The sequence below is a fragment of the Trematomus bernacchii genome, unplaced genomic scaffold (genome assembly GCF_902827165.1).
Source record: "Trematomus bernacchii unplaced genomic scaffold, fTreBer1.1, whole genome shotgun sequence".
NCBI classification, from domain to species: Eukaryota; Metazoa; Chordata; class Actinopteri; order Perciformes; family Nototheniidae; genus Trematomus; species Trematomus bernacchii.
The window spans coordinates 2,681,132-2,698,697 of NW_022987821.1; the positions used below are offsets into that span (position 1 = coordinate 2,681,132).

General features: G+C 41.4%; 1 protein-coding gene across 1 annotated transcript in view; it reads left to right on the forward strand.

Moving 5' to 3' along the window:
• LOC117498917 (dystrophin-like) overlaps positions 1-17,566 on the forward strand; it is a 161,473-nt gene that overhangs the window by 128,624 nt on the left and 15,283 nt on the right. The window contains 7 exon segments of the mRNA XM_034151091.1: positions 1,246-1,418; positions 1,504-1,660; positions 2,640-2,751; positions 4,136-4,404; positions 4,967-5,113; positions 7,334-7,397; positions 9,205-9,265. Of these exon segments, the coding sequence (XP_034006982.1) occupies positions 1,246-1,418; positions 1,504-1,660; positions 2,640-2,751; positions 4,136-4,404; positions 4,967-5,113; positions 7,334-7,397; positions 9,205-9,265 (983 nt within the window).

The window sequence follows — 17,566 nt, forward strand, 5'->3', positions numbered from 1 at the left end:
TAGGAAGCAGAAGATGACGCCTCTTGTTCTTCACGTCTAGTTCTGGGAGTAAAGTTTTGAGGATGCTGCGCAGGAAGGTCTACAATGTTCAGGTTGGGAAAGAAAATCAAGCGCTGGTCTTTTGCAAATAAGCATTGTATTCCTAAATGTTTATATGGAAGAATGTGTCATCAATCGAAAATAAATCAGTATATTAAGCTAATTGTTGAGTGTTTGTGATGTGGCGTTTAAATTCAATAACAACATTACCACACATACGGGAGAGGAAGTGCAACGTGTGGTATCTGAATTTCTGTTTTTTTAGTTTTAAAATTTACGTCAGATTTGAAAGATTAAAGTCAGAATTCTGAGATGGCACTGAGGCTATAACTAACCTAACAAATAAATAAATAAAAAGTAATGTTCTTAATAAAAAATATGTTGTTTTTTACGAGTTGTTTAAGTTGCCAAGTTGCAGGAATTCCCCCTCCAGCATCTCTCATTTTTCCCAAAGACACCCCTAAAGAACGGTTGTTTTTATTGTTTTTAAGATCATTATTAAATTACAGTTTATGCAATGATAACAAAAATGTATGTGCATCAGGAGAAATTGTATCAACGAAACCAAAAACAATGGTTTAATCGCTTGTTGGACCATATGGCCTGTTATCATGTTAAATAAAATGAGAGAAATGACATGCTTATTGACGACACAAAGTTAAATGAATACAAATAACTGGAAGATCAATGGATCTCTCAATGTTAGTGTTTTAGAAATAAAAATAAAAGTGTATATTTAAACTAATATAAACTATTCCTTAAAACGTGGCACTTGATTCCAATACTTCTTATTTTACTTACCATAATGTAATTAATGGTAAAGCTAAATGCCAGCCATATTAAAGGGAAATTGCACAAACCAAACAGGAAGTGTTCACAGAAATTCAGCTTTATTCCCTTTTCACTCTGCTAAGATTGGTTTAAAGTACCTTTTTCCTTTCAGGAGTCTTTTTAAGATGCATCAACAGTTTCCGTAATGCATAGTTTCTCACTGAATAACGCATTTTGACATTTACGTTCTACAAAACTTTCCATTTCTAATACATTAAGCCCTTTATTATGTCGCAATCCTGCTGATGGCTGTAAATCACTCTTTCTGAAGCCATTACTCACGTCTAATCCAAGAAAGGTTGCTGTTATTACCAGGGAAGTATTTACTACTACACTACTATCTTTTCCCCACTGACTCAAGCTTTGTGTTTCCAGGAGCTGGAGGCAGAGATTGACGGCCACACAGAGATGTACCACTCCCTGGATGAGAACGGCCAGAGGATCGTGAGCTCGCTGCGGGACTCGGGGGACGGGGCCCTGCTCCAGAGACGCCTGGACAACATGACGCAGCGCTGGAACGACCTGCGCAACAAGACCCTCAGCATGAGGTGAGGAGGGGATCAGTCTTTACTGCAAAATCATGGAGTTCCTATAAAGTACGAGAAACAAAAAAAAGCCTGTGTGTGTTTCAAGGGCCCATCTGGACTCGGAGATGGCCCCGTGGAAGAGGCTCCACATGTCGCTCCAGGAGCTGCTGAACTGGCTGAGGCTGAAAAGTCAACAGCTGGAGAAGGAGCCGCCTGTAGGGGGAGACGTGCCCACCGTGCAGACACAGCTGGACACTAACCGGGTAGGAGGACACACACTCGGGACACAAACAGACACTGCTTGTCTCTGCAGCTTTTTTGTTGAAAAGCTAACATTCTGCTGATTCTGGAGTTGTTGAATGTTCATGAAGTTGTTGTTTTTTTTACTAACAATGTGCACAAAACAACATAGATGTGGTTTTTATGCTGATTGGCCACCGTAGGATTAACAAAAAAGGACATAATTTGTAGTTATCTTTTTTACTTTGAATCTGGGGCAGGGTAGATCAAATTGGGGGTCTTACATACAGGACATTTTTGGCTTTTATTTTCCTGAAAGTTTAGTGGTCTCATTGCAAAAAGCAGCCATTTACATATGAGGTAGACTTCCTGTCTCTCTGACCACCATTATGCAAATCTAATTCTCAGAATAAATGGGAAGTATAGTTAAATGAAAAACCCATTTTGTGCAGCGTTTTATGCAAAAAGCGAGATGATTGACTTCGCTGATTTAGTCATTTCATGTATAAAACTACAATGAGTCTGCCAAATGGTGAGTGCATGCATATAAGCATTAGGAAAAGGCTTTTAGTCAAAGTATTTCATAATAAATGGAGAAATGTTTTAGCTTGAGGGGCTATTCGGGCACAAAGACATTTAAATCTAGCATTAGTGATGTTTGTGCGTTAATCTAACCACACACGGAGTACATGCAACATTTCTAACAACCTTTTAAACGTGTCTTTTATCATAATTATGTAAAGCACTCGCTACATCTTGCAGTGATGTGTTGACTCCCAAAGCTGTTCATTTTTGCATTTCTGAAGCAGGTGTTCTAAAGTTATTTTATCTTGGGACCTAAAAATGTAGATTTCCCAGGGACCCAAGCTCATGAATGCCTAAACGACCAACAAAATATAAGGCAGAAACACAACTACTTCAGTATATCACTCCCAACCTTTCTTTATAACCTGTTATTGATGCGGATAATAAGTTGTGTGTACATTCGGTGTGTGTTCTCAGGGTTTAAGGAGGGAACTGAGAGCCAAAGAGCCAGTTGTGACCAAAGCTCTGGACGATGTGGGGGTCTTCCTGTCTGAGCTGCCCCGAGAAACACCCTCACCTGAGCAGAGAGGTAACACACACATTCTAAAAAGGATTCAATCCAGACAAGTCTGCATATAGGCTTTCCTTTCATTTTTCTAACACTGGTTACATTGTCCTATTTCAGTCCTTCAGACTTGTTTTGATGGTTTTTTAAGTTGGATGTACGGATTAAGAATGTAAGCATTGTAAGCAGGATAAGCTCTTTTGAAGTTTTCTTTAGGTTAGGCTATTATAACTAATCCTATTTCCATTTAATTTAGAAAACACAGGAAATTGCTCATTTATTACCAGGGCAACGCCTTGATGGACTGCAACACTTCAAGTCCTACATTAAAGTACGGTGGCCTTGAAGGTCAAAACTCAAGAACATTTATTCAGAAAACACAAACCTTTTAGTCAGAATATGAAATAATTCATCTCGGGGGAAATTTTGGAAATTAGAGAACACAAAAAAACATCTAAAAAAACACAAAAACATTTCAGAAAACACAACACGTTTCAGAAAACTGAATTACATTTTAGAAAACACACAAAAAAACACCTCACAAACACAAACATTTGGAACAACACATAAAAATGTGACCTTCAGGGCCACCGTATAAAAGGCAAACATGAAGTGAATTGAACAGATCTGTCTCTTCTCAAGACATAAAGCTCCTTTTCTTTTCATCTCTGACTCACATAGTGAACTTTGGACCCTAGCAACAGCCTGGTAACAAACAGGGGTTAATGCACACACACACGCACACACACACACACACACACACACACACACACTTTCCCGCAGCACCCTCTACACCATGGCAGCAGCCCGGTTACCAGGCTTGCAGAAAACAGCTGAACTTTAACTGTGGGCCATTAAACCCATTCAACCAGCAACTCAAAAACACTCAGAGTACACAGAAAGAAAGAATGAACTCCAGCTGCTAATCACTGAATGGAAACAAGCACTTACTCCCTTTTAGAAAGTATTCCAGTCTCTGCGATCTGACCTTCACATCGGCAGCGTTTGGGGACATCTAAAAAAGCTGCATTGACACAGCGCTTTAGAGTATATGACATTTTGCTTGGTTTAATTTCCTTAAAGATAACCAGTGTCTCCAAAAAAAGACTGAGTGCTTTGACATATAAATGAGGCGCTCTCTCAGGAGCTGGCCTTTATTGTCACAGTTAATGTTTATGCTTTAAGAGAGGCTTTTAAACACAAAGCGACATCTCAAACTGAGTTAAAAGTGTGAATAAGTAAAGACATCAAATGCAAACTGCAGGTGCTTTTTTCTTAAATGGAATGATGATAATGTTCTCCTCATTGGGACATGCCTTTCCCCACAGTTGTTGGTAAAAGGTAAGTTGACATTAATTACATACTAATCTGCGCATATGATGTAAGATATGGTATTTCTTTCCCTCAGACATCAGCCCGGAGGAGCGTGCTCAGAACGTGGGGCGAATCCTCCGCAAAGAGGCAGACGACGTGGTGACCAAGTGGGACCGGCTGAACATCGACTGGGCCGACTGGCAGAGGAGGCTGGAGCTGGCCCTGGAGCGGCTGATGGACCTCCAGGAGGCCGAGGACCTGCTGGACGGACAGCTCAGGCAGGCCGAGATGGTGAGGGAGGCGTGGGAACCTGTGGGCGACCTGCTGATCGACTCCCTGCCGGAGCACATCGAGAGAGTCAAGGTCAGATGGAGTGCCTTTAAATGAAACATTTAGGAAATAGGAAAATGTAGACAACCTTTTCAGCAATCAACCTATAAAGGGAACACATTATGATAATTTTCCTGTTAATATTTGGTTGTTGAATTTCTGCCAGAGCATGTTTGCATGCTTTACTGTTTACATTTTTTTTCCTACTGATCGTCTTAATATGCCAATTTGATCCCTCTGCCTGAAATTAGTTTAAGAGCCTGTGGAAAAGCCAAGTCTGATCTGATTGGCTAGTGAGAAAAAATTGAAAAGGAAGTTATCAACACATGCATAAGCACTGAACAGGTTTTCTAATGATATGTCTGCTTTAATGTTACACTGGTAGTGATGTTGCATGCATCGTACTTCGGCCTGTCAGTGTAACACACATCAGAAGCATTAAACAAGCAGCAGAGTTGAGTTTACATAATGGAGGCATCTGTTTCTCACTGTTAGAGCTGTTGAGGTGAGACTGAACCGGTGTCTTCTAACAACCTGTCTGTGTCCCAACTGTCCTCTCACCGTGTGTGTGTGTGTGTGTTTGTGAGTTTTGCAGGAGTTCCAGGAAGAGATCGCTCCCATCAAGGATGACGTCGTACACATGAACCAGTTGGCGTCCACTTTCGGTCCACACGACATCCAGCTGTCGCCTAGCAACCTGGAACGCATCGAAGATCTGAATACGCGCTGGAAGCTGCTCCAGGTAAAAGACAAAGCCACCCCCCCCCCCCCCCCCCCCCCTCCTGCTGCGGCCTCGCCAGGTCTGAGACTCAAAGGAAACCCCCTGCCGTGATGAATTGAAAATATTGCGTTTGTGTTTCTCGCTATGGCAAATACTGAGTATATACTGAGATCTCCTCTACCACTAACATGCACAACACTTTAACATGCGACAAAATCCAATGCTTGACAGGAATACACACACACTGCATGTGTTGGTGATCAAAGGCAGCGCAGGGTGTGCCTCCATCAGTCTCAATATAAACCCAAGGGCAGCCATGCTGGATGTCAGACAGTGATTGTTACCGGGGGTGACACACATAGCCAATCTGCTGCCAGAGGGACAAGCTGATGCAGATTCCTGGGCAGAGACGGGCACCACGGTGACACCATGGTGACGGGACCAGCCGGTCTGTCACTCTATATATATATATATATATAATAAATATTTAAGACAGGCTCAGTTTCTGCCTTTAAAGACCTCATGAGCATTTACATTTAAAAGCATGTTAAAGTCAAATCAATGTAGTAAGGCTTGAGTTTTTTTAAAGTAGGAATAATCGTGAAAGATATGTGCTTGTATATATTTTAATTTTGGAACCTTGATCAATAGATTGCTCTCTCTGTTTACACTGATGTGCAGCAGCTGACACAAAATTGTAAAAAGAGAATCAAGTATCTCATTTGGCCAGAAAAAAGGATTTGACGGCCAGTGTGTGAAGACTCAGTTTCCATTGCAGGTGGAGTGTGCCCGGGAATTATGGTGTGTGTGTGTGTGTGTGTGTGTGTGTGTGTGTGTGTGTGTGTGTGTGTGTGTGTGTGTGTGTGTGTGTGTGTGTGTGTGTGTGTGTGTGTGTGTGTGTGTGTGTGTGTGTGTGTGTGTGTGTGTGTGTGTGTGTGTGTGTGTGTGTGTGTGTGTGTGTGTGTGTGTGTGTGTGTGTGTGTGTGTGTGTGTGTGTGTGTGTGTGTGTGTGTGTGTGTGTGTGTGTGTGTGTGTGTGTGTGTGTGTGTGTGTGTGTGTGTGTGTGTGACCTGCAAATTCAGGTCACTTAGTTCGTTCACAGAGTTTTGTCGTGCCTCAAAAGGTTGATTGGTTGGCGCGGGACATCTTGCAATCTGAGTCATTCGGACAAATTCTTCCTCAACAATCCCACTCCTCTCGTTTGTACGAATCTAATTAGGCTACCGTGGATACGGGGAAAAGGAACTCAGGCAGAAATGGATTGGGTGAGGTGGACTCCAAGGTAATTTTATCCATTGGTTCCATGTCATCAAAACCCAACCCAAAAAAAGAACTGGTCATTACCGTCATAGCTTCGTCTGTTCGTCATCGCATACCATGAATCACACACACACACACACACACACACACACACACACACACACACACACACACACACACACACCCACCCCTGACAATGTGTCATCCATCTTCTTTTGGTTGTGGATGAAAATAAAAAATGTTTGACTTTTATGGTTGGAAGTTGAGACCCTACCGTTTCCAATGATTCCAAGAACACTGTATTCATTTGAATGAATGTGTCTCTAATCAGAGTCTGCCAGAGCTCTGCATGCCGGCCCGAGCTGCATGTGTTGCCTGGAAACACATAGATCATTGAATATCATACTGAATGTAGGCTGAGTTCAAATCCATTTGAGTATTGACCACTAGCCTTTCTCGCATTTCATCTTCAAACTGCTGTATTATGGCTGACAGAAGCTACTTTTTGCAGGGTAGGGTCTATGGGGCAGTAGATTCATGTGCTGCCTCCTACAGATCCTACTGATTTAGAACAATTATTTCAAATCCATCTAGATCTGAAGGAGGCTCGCAAGTGATCCTCTCTGATTCCTTCACTACAAATGATATTATCTCCACCATGCTTGTCTTTGTGTCTCCTCGCGTCCTTTCCATTTCTCTGCTCATCCTTGTACTTCTTGGAGTATATCATGTGTATTCATGTGACACAAAGTGTATTCCTACCATGGCTTTATGAATGTATTCATCGCTTTGAGGAAGCATATGGGCTGGAAGTTTCCATGTGATTCCTCGGGTTATATTTCATCTTTTCCTAGGAAATATGGATTTCTCACCCTTTGATTGTAAAGTATTCTCATTTCATGCTGTCAAATTAGTCATTAGCGCATGAGAATCCTTATCTTTTAATTTATCTTTGCATTTCTTTTCATATTTCACCATCAGATGTCCATCAGTGAACATCTGAAGCAGCTGACAGACGCTCACAGGGACTTTGGCCTTCTGCACGGTGAGTAACACACACTCACACACCAGTTGAAAGTGGGTGTAAGAAAGGGACGAGACAAAATGTGTTAGACTAAATGAATCACTTAGTGGCACTCAATAAGTGATGTGTTTATTAGTTTGAGAGAGAGAGACACAGCACTCAACTGTCAAAAGGTCACTAAGTAACTGAATAAGTGAAGAGGGAAAGAGTTTTTAAAGACTCGTCTGGTTGCTAATTAGTGGATTGATTTATTTTAATTTTGGGTATAAAAACATTATTCTTAAAAAAACAAACATGAAACTGCCTGACACATGTTGGGATGATCTCACACACATCCAATACTCGAGTGGATGATCATTCCATAAGAAAAACTAGTTTCTCACTATGCTGTTCTCCTTTGGGTCTTAACACTTACTCTGGGGAAGTGACTATGTTAATGATGTCATTATATAACTATGTCATTCTGACGGAAAGCTTGAGGGTGTAGCAACAATATCACATTTTGACCATTTGCTTAGCAGGGCTTGGTGAAGGTTCTAATCTTTGTCAAACTAAAATGTTTTAAAAATACATACAAATTATTACTTATAATTATGATTCAAAGGTTTTACTGTCATATGCACAGGAGCTACAGTGCAGTTTTGGCATTGGAAATCTGAAGTATAACAGAAATGAAATACCGTACAGCGGAATCAAATTGTGCTTTTTGTAATAATATATGCATATGTGGGTTGTAAACAGATAAATGTGCTGTAAAATATTAATACCTATGAATTATTTAACTTGATAGAGATCATTTGGCATATTTCCAATGTAAGTACAGTTTGCTGGCCGGCAGTTTTTCAGCACATTAACGGTCAAAGATATAAAACACATTTAGAGTTTTCGATTCTTACAGTCTTTTTCGGCTTGAAATCTATTATCAAAGGAGCAGAGATATCATTTTTTTCCAACAGCAGCAGAATCAATTGACAAGAATCCCCCAAAAAATGAAACAAAATCGAAAGCAGCCCCAAGCAATAGCTGTTTCTCTTGCACTTGATTAAAAATGGATTAAAAGCACCACAGGGGGGCTTGTAATAAGAAAACAAGTAGAAGCAAAAAGTGAAATCAACACTTCAGATATAAATGAAGTGGATAAATAGCAATGACACAATCAGGTCAGATGGTGGAACAGATTGGAGAACAGCCCCCACATGATATAATATCGTAATATCCCTTCTTATTTAAAAAATGTCTAATATTCCCATAGTCACATTTGATCATGCATTAATGTTCCTATTAACTTTATAATTGAGCTATATTAAAAATAACAGGGCAGATTAAGACTGGGGGGCTTAAAATAAAAAAAATGAACACTGTTAATTGACACGTTGTTCATATCTTACTGCTATGATCTACACTGCATGTGTTCTGGCACTTGTCCCACGATGCATCGCTCTGTTTTTAACTGCAGCAAATGTTACCCGTGAGGCACAATAATACAGCGGGTAGTTTCAGCCAAGCGATCTGATTGGTCAGACCGGTGTTCCAACTGTGCTGTTGATTCCCAGAAAGCTCGGTCTGCTTTATATTAGTCGTTGCTGAGCCAACTGTTGGAGGCATAATAACTTGGATAATTAGCAATATTTCTCATGTTTTTCATTATCATGTAGATTACTTTGAAGAAAATGTTTCATGATGTTTTCGTAGCTGCTGCATACACACTTCCTGGGTGGGCATGCTGCTGTAAAATGTGTGTGTGAAAAATCAAAGGGGCCCTATTCTTTATTACATTTAAATTACATACATTTTTTTATTTTTGTACCTTGTTTCTCTGTTTTGGCAGGATCTGTGGAGAGCCCCTTCGAGCAGGGCATCTCCCCGAACAACGTACCCTACTACATCAAGTAAGTACGGACCTCTGAGCTGTTGTTAATGGAACAGTACCATTAGTACACACACACATTCTGACCTAATTATTCAGTACTAGTCCCAATGATTTTGACATGTCAACACTGATTATTGGTCTGGTTAAATGTCATGGAATGAGCACGGATTTCTCACCTGAGTGTACTAACCTTTTAATAAACTTAAAGCGCTGTTCTGTGCATTGGCAAAAAAAGAAGTATCTAACTTGGCAAAAGTATTAGAAATAATTGTAAAAATATGTTGGTATCAAGGCAGGTTTATAAATATAGCCAAAACAAATGAAATATTTAGCTGACATTGACAAGATAAATATGAATAAACATTTATACAAAGCATACAATATTACAACCAACTTTTTCGAAATATTCTTTGACAAAATCAATCTTAGTAGGGGAAAAATTGTAATCATTTTTATAGAACAATGCAAATAAAGTATTTTTCTACCTTATTCCTTTCAATTTTTACATTTGGATGAATAACCCACTCTCATGTTTTTGTCAATCCGTTGTGGCCTTAATACATTCATCCCTGAAGAGAATGTAATATTGTTCTTTGACAAGTATAATCCAGTGTACTCTACAGAAGTTCTTCATTTAGCCTGCTGAGCCTACAAATGTATGTCTCTCTTTTAAGGTTCAATTATTTAATTCCTAAATATTTCAGAAAAATACTGGAGGATTTGATTTCAATGAAATGTTCTGCAAATGGATAAGTCTTTTTAATAAAACATGTACGGCCTTTGTTTGAGTTCCCAAATAATGTGGATGAAAATGAAGGGTTAGATCATTGTGACTGACATTCGCCGTGTCTGTTTCAGTGTGTGCATTCTCAAAGTGATGCAACAGAAAACACTATAAAATAATGATCTGGTATATTTCTAAAAGTCAAAGTGTATTGTGTGTTTTTAAGGAAGTGAGATGCTGCCAAAATATTGACTTTGAATCCTTTGAGCTGGATTGATGCAGTGTTGCTTGTCTGCTAACTACAGTTTGTTGTTTAGCCCTAACTGTTGGCTTGCCTTGTGTCTAACATGCATCCATTTAGCCTCTCTGTCTTTGTTGCTTTGAATAATTCATCTAACGGTTTCACATTAAGCACATATATTCCTTCAGTAATCCATTTATACATATATACATGTAGCCCCAGATAGCATTAGGTAACCACAGCGAATCGACCCTCGGTCAGAACATCAACATGTGGTAGTTATGCAGTATTGGCTTATTATTTGCCATCTGAAGGAATAAGATTGGTTTATACTTGATAGCGCTTCCAAGGTCTCATGATGTTCATACAATGACAATTCTAGAATGTTTATTTATAATTATAGAATGTTGACTTAAAATTATGTCTCAAAGCCAGCTTGTAGAGCAGTTGGGTTTCTGTGAATGCTGGGAGACCGTTCAGAGACTTTTCAGCACCCATCAGCAGATAGCATACGTCCTGGAGGGGGGGGGGGGTGTTGCACAGTAGTGAGCTCTGTCTTGCAGCTTGTGCCTCAGCGCCGCAGGGTGCACAAACAGGCGTGTTGTTACAGCAACTCACTGAGTTAAACATGTTGATGTGATAATACAAAATAAATCTTAGCACAACATGCAGTTCCTGCACACTTAGATGTTTTTGGTAGCGGTTAGGAACTTTGGATTCTGCACTTTAAAAAAAAGGAAGACTTTTCTCTTCTTACAAATAAAAGTCTAAAGTATAAACAATAAGACGCACACAAGGTATGGCATGTAGCTTAGAATAGCTAATGTTGGCTTGTGTTATATTTGCGTGGTGCATAGTTTCAGCTAGTGTGTTTGAACAGAAGAACATCGTAAAATACTCGCATTCAAACTCGACAGCACTAAAATAAACTAACAAATCCAAATAAACCCCTTAATTAACTGAGCTGGAAAATGTGCCGTCTCGACACCGTTTTTTACTACCATCTCCCTACGGTTCATTGAACATTTGTGAGGGGTAGCTTCGTCACAAAGCTTCTAGCTCAATTTATTTTGCAATTACACAACAATTTTTGAGGTGATTATTACACTTTATCCTTTCATTGACAGAGAATTAACTCTCCACCTCACATTCCTTACCCATTGGTCAGAAGAGCCCCACAGTATGATTGATCTATCCCACTTCCTGCTCGTTCTTCAGTGGAGACGACATACTGTACAGTAGATTGCATGGATTTGGTAATCACTAACTAGCAGTTTGGTGTGTTTGAGTTAACACTTTAATGTTTGACGCTGATTTAACTGCAAGTGAGAGAAACACACTCACTCAAGAGAAAAAGAGGAGGAGGAAGGAGGGAGGGAAAGAGAAGTGACAGATTCTCCTCTTCATGCAGTGAGAAAGCTGGACCTGACCTGATGACGGAGACCCTGTGAGTGCCAGCTGACCACACCCACACACACACACACACACACACACACACACACACGCACACACACACGCACACACACACACACACACACACACACACACACACAACACACACACACACACACACACACACACACACACACACACACACACACACACACACATCTGTCTACACATACACACACACACAGCATGCACACATAATATATAATACAATATGGATTTATATCACACACATAATGCACATTTCATGGCCAAAAGTATGGGCTGGGTGGATCTAATGAAAGACGTCATTGAGTTGCATCATGGGAAATATAAAATAGGTTTGACACATGCACGGGATAAAAGTCAGGTTACTTCTACTTCTGTTGCTTCTCTTTTCGAAGGGTTTCAAGCCATGAAAGCAAGCCCAAAAGTGTGCAATGTTTACAGGCGTGTCTGCATACATTTGGCCACATAGTGTCCATGCACGCATTGCAGACTTCACACACTATAAACCCACACAGCGGGAAACATATGGCACACCAACTGCTTCTTTTACACATTAAATTATCTGCTTCTGGAGATGGTTTCAAACTCAAAGCTGCTACATCCACCTTGCCTATCCGTCCTGTGAGGGTGTGTTTGATTTGCCTCACTGCGAGCATCCTCCCCCACGAGTGGAGTCAGTCTAAATCCACAACCTCCTACACAAACACAGTCAGCTGCAAAATGACGTCCGAGAGCCTAAAATCAGCAATCATGAAAGTTGTGTTGAATCCGTCCCTCACACACCTACACACACTCAGGTACACAGACACACTGTTGTGATGGGATAACATAACAGTTGAGACTTGTCCTATAAATTACAGGCTGTTCCCTCTCTTTGCTGGTGCAACATAGCCTACATTTCTCAAGCCTTGAATACAGATTCCCAAAGCAAAGAAACCCCCCTCCCACCCTCTCTCTCTTCCTGTCTCTTCTCTCCTGTGTACCTTGTAAAAGAAAAAATCCCTTTTGTCTCTCCCACTTTTCCTCTTTCTTTCTTCTGCCCCTCTTTCTTTCTATCTCTCTCTCAGCCTTGAACGTGAAAATATGTGTGCCTTGAAAAGCAAAGAGCCTCTCTCCCTCCCTCTCTCCCTCCCTCCTTCCCTCTCGTCAGGGAGGTGAAAAACCTCCTCGGATGGTGTGTAGAGGCTCCTTTGCTCTCAGAAACAGCGGGATGGGGGGAAGGGAGGCAGAGGCAGGGAGCCTGACATCCGCCTCGTCTAGCTAAATTGCGTCAAGTTTTCAAGATGCAGATAGGGCTAGACCAGAAGTGAGCGGTGTTGAATTTCAAAATAAAGGCATGAACTATGTTGGGTATTTAAAAAAGAAATTACAACATATGTCAAATTGTTTAACCATCAACATGGCTATGGCTGAAAAAAAACCTTGGGGACCCTGATGGAAAATCAGGGAATGTCCTCTTATGTAAAAGCAGCTTATCACATCATTGCAAAATAGTAGTACATATCCATAAATACATTTGGAAGTTATTAAACTTTAAGTGTTGATGCACCCCATTTAAGTGTTGATGCACCCCATGTACTGGGTCCCTTTTTGTGTGTCATCACCCCCTCTATCTCCTCCTTTCAAATATATTTTTGGCTTTAAACCTGACCCAAAATAACCTTAGAGAAATAAATAATTATAGTTATTACCTGCTACATGAGGGATTGTGTTGTTGCATCGATGGCAGTCCATACTTGACCTAACAATAGGAAAAGGAACATATGCTGTAAAATAAACATTCCGTACAACATTAACTTGGCAAAACACACACTAGGATATTTACTTATACAGCTTTTAAAAAAGAAAAGAAAAAAAGCCCAGCATTGTTCAGGTGGAAGGTTTTATTTTGGAAACCTGAAACGGAAGTGGTCTTCGTTGCACTCGGGTGAATTGACCATCGTGTTTCGCTGGCCAGTCCGTCTCTGCAACCGCTGCCTTGCAGAGGAACACACACATACACACACACGTAGGCTACACACGTTAATCTCGGACGCCTCTCTCCGGTGGTAGAGGACGCTTGGTCGGACCGCGGAGGGGGTCGGGATATTGCCTCGGTTCTGCCCGGGAATCGGTTCATTTCTGCCGGACGCTGAGCGCTGAGCGCTGTGATCGGCCGGCGATGCGGGAGCAGCTTCGGAAGTGAGTGCTGGGCTGGGGGGCTGTTTATGGTGGTGATTAATAATGGTGATGGTAATTGTGCTGTTCGTAATGCAGTAAACCTGTTCTCACGGACCTCACACTGGCTGTGGGTGTTCATGGCCAGCAGAGGAGCAGAGCTATCCCCCACACTCAGCAGAAAACGCACATTATTTCACTGTAGTGCAGAATATGCGCAAAAACAGCCTCAAATTCTGGACATATGTACATTGACATTTTATATTGGACATGGGGAAAATATTTTCTTACTCCAAAATGCATTTCAAGTATTTTAAATAGCCTACATTTTGCCGATAATTCTGCAGCATGTCACAGTATTCAGAGGTTTAAAATACATGTTTGCATATAAGAGATGAAGCAAATCGTGCATCAAATATAAACGGGATGTTAACACCTCCATGAAAAGGGAGGAAAACTATTGTTTTTGGTAGCCATTAAACCCTACCAGCCCGTTTCTTCCCAGCGGCTGTTGATAGTGGTTGTTGCCGGGGAACCAGGCGAGGTGCACGGCCCGGTGAGGCTCCTCGCCCCGCTGTCCCCCTCCGGATCCTAAACTCTGAAGCCTCACTTTGCACCCTTTCAATGGCTCGTCGCTGCCATGTTGGAATAAAAACAAGGGCATTGAGTGCCTTAAAGCAAACAGAATGCAAACAGAGCCCCGAAAGGGATTTGCGATAATATATGCGTTTGGCTTAGAGAAAAGAGCCGTGCGGAGCGGCATTGTGTCACTGTGTTGCATTCCTTCACAGCAACACACGGAGGTGCAAACACAATCACCTCCGTGCCAGCAGAGCAGCCCGGGCTGGATCAGTGCGTTTTTGCACGGTTTGTGTGCGGATATTTGAATGTTGGTCTATTTTCGGATGGGAAATAACGCCAGGCCTTATTTTTCCAGCGCAAACAGCGGCGCTGAAGGTGCATGTGTGCAGTTCCTCCAGATCATCTGCTGATCAGTGGTCAGCTGTACAGAGAGATGTGGTTGTCCTGCACTGATATGGCATGGACCTATCCATGTGTGTGTGGAGTGATGGTGAAATGGGAGCAGGGAATGTGAGCTGGCTGGTGCAGATTTTTGGCACCAATGTGATTGCAGGTGTGTGTGTGTGGGCACTGATTACATACAGCTGATGGATATACAGCCATAACACACACAGATCCAACTCTAGTTGCTGGATAGTGGTGCTGACGTGCTCAGGCATGATTGTTATGGTTTCTGTGTGTGTGCTGTCTTTGTATTCAGTGTGGATGATTATCAACCACAGGATCTAGCTCATCCTGATGTGTGGTTTTTAGGCCACGTTTCTGCAGTCAGACAGAAGAAACTTTTCCACATTCGAGCTGCAAGCCTTTCCCGTTCAGGTGTCTTGGTGTTTGAATGACTAATCAATTACACTGGCTCTGATCGCAGAATCAAAAAGATCCGATCCTAAAGATTTGGATTCAGTTTTGGTAATCCCTGCAATTTACATTTACATACATTCATCCCATACTTCATGTATGAGTCAGTAATATCAGTTATTATACATCTGTACTTATTCAAAGTAGTTGTCTCTGTATTTTAAAATCATGAAAGATCACTGCTTGTGTCTACAATGTCAAACTAATTAAGCGTTTAGTCTTGCTGGGTAGATAATCTGCAGACAGCCTACACACAAACATCGGATCTGATAAGTAGTGACAATGAAGCCGATGACAGATTGGGCCTGTTTTAAAAGGGTTTATAAAATCGCCAATGAGCTGTTTCACGAGAGAACAGTTGTTCCAAGTGTTATCTACAATCACTCATATTTACCAGTGGTTTTAAAGCCAAAAGCTTCAAAAGATGTTTCTCCCTCCTTTCATGTAATTTCACATCGATTAATCCAGAAAGCAGAGGTTGTGAAAACAAAACATTTGCCAAAGGTCATAAAGTAAAAAGCGTGAGGATTACATATCACTTTGTTCCAGTTCAATAATTTATTTGTAGATCCTTGACTGTAGTTTTAAAGGTTTACAGTGGACAGGCCCTTCATTTCTGTGCATGCAGACAAATGCTAAAAATGAAGCTGGCCAATGTTCCAAAGCTAGTGTTATTTTCACCTCAGTGCGACACCACTTTGAGTGATTTTGACCCGCTAAAGTTGGAACCTTCTCAAAAAGTCCATGAAACTTGACAATTCTTTTTTTATAGATACTTGAAAACCTTTATTTTTAATTTGGATCACCTCCCACACTGGGGACTCCATTAATGGCCATCACTGTCAGACAGTCTATTAGTGGAGAGTTTCTACTGTCCATTGCTCATGTTTCGTTGTCTCTGCTCACTGATTGAAAGCTGTGTGTGTGTGTGTGTGTGTGTGTGTGTGTGTGTGTGTGTGTGTGTGTGTGTGTGTGTGTGTGTGTGTGTGTGTGTGTGTGTGTGTGTGTGTGTGTGTGTGTGTGTGTGTGTGTGTGTGTGTGTGTGTGTGTGTGTGTGTGTGTGTGTGTGTGTGTGTGTGTGTGTGTGTGTGTGTGTGTGTGTGTGTGTTGTGTGTGTGTGTGTGTGTGTGTGTGTGTGTGTGTGTGTGTGTGTGTGTGTGTGTGTGTGTGTGTGTGTGTGTGTGTGTGTGTGTGTGTGTGTGTGCGTGCAGGTGCATTGCATATTACTGAAACAGAGCAGAGAAGATCAACAGACAGACAGAACATGGTTTCTTATCTTGCTATTTGTGGTTGTAAATAGAACTTTTGGCCATCATTTCATTGTCTTCGCTGTAGCAAACCTTTTTTTAATTACGGTGTTATTAATAGACTAATATTTATACCAAAGTAGGCTTTATATATCAGGATTTAACTGGGGAAATCAAACAATGCCATGTAAAATCAGACATAAGCACACTCAAAGGAATTGTATCTTTATTTATTTCCATTTTCTTGTGTTTTTTTGCTAAGTTATTTATTTAAACCAGCTATTTTTCTTTACTTCTTCTATCCTGGTAAATGGTGGGCGGGGACTTGTGAATGTTGAATGCTGTTCCTTATGCTTGTCAGCTTCAATCAGGTCGCCCTCGAGCAAGGCAGCAGATCCACGACTGCTCCGCCAGCCTCGCACAGTGTGCAGTAGTTTATCTTCTGACAGGTTACCATGCATTATCAACATGTTGGCTTGTCCTGGGGCCATGATACAATCTCTAGGCACACAGTGTCTGCTTTTAAAAAGCATAAAGAAAGAGACAAAGCATGAACCCCTAAATGGGTGGTGTGGCAGGTCAGGGAATGTAAGGTTCCATCTCAAAGCAATGATCTCTTTAGGGGGAAAAATGCATGGGATCACAGTTTTATATGAAAATAGAAGGGCTCCTTATTATTGTTTGTGCTACTGAGCATCTGCAGGTTCCCCATCTTTCTCAAGGATTCCTGTTTTGTCTCAGCTGTGCACTAAACTCCATCAGTTGTCAGTTAGCATCCCATATCTAGCAGCCACTGCGTATTTGACTCAGCGCGGCTAATAGGAGCATTTGTCCGAGTGGCCCTTGCTGAGTGACTGAGCTACTGTTAGTACAGACTCGGAGCTTTGAGGATTTTTAAGTAGCTCTTCACCATGGGACCCTTCTCCTCATTATCTGGAGTGGGAGTATGGGAGAGAGGAGAACAAGGGCGATGCGGGGGAAAAAGCAGCATATGGATTATTGTTTGGCTGCTTTTCACACAAAGGTTAACTGCAGGTACGCTTGTGTGCCATCGACTCGACATGTGTGCTTTTA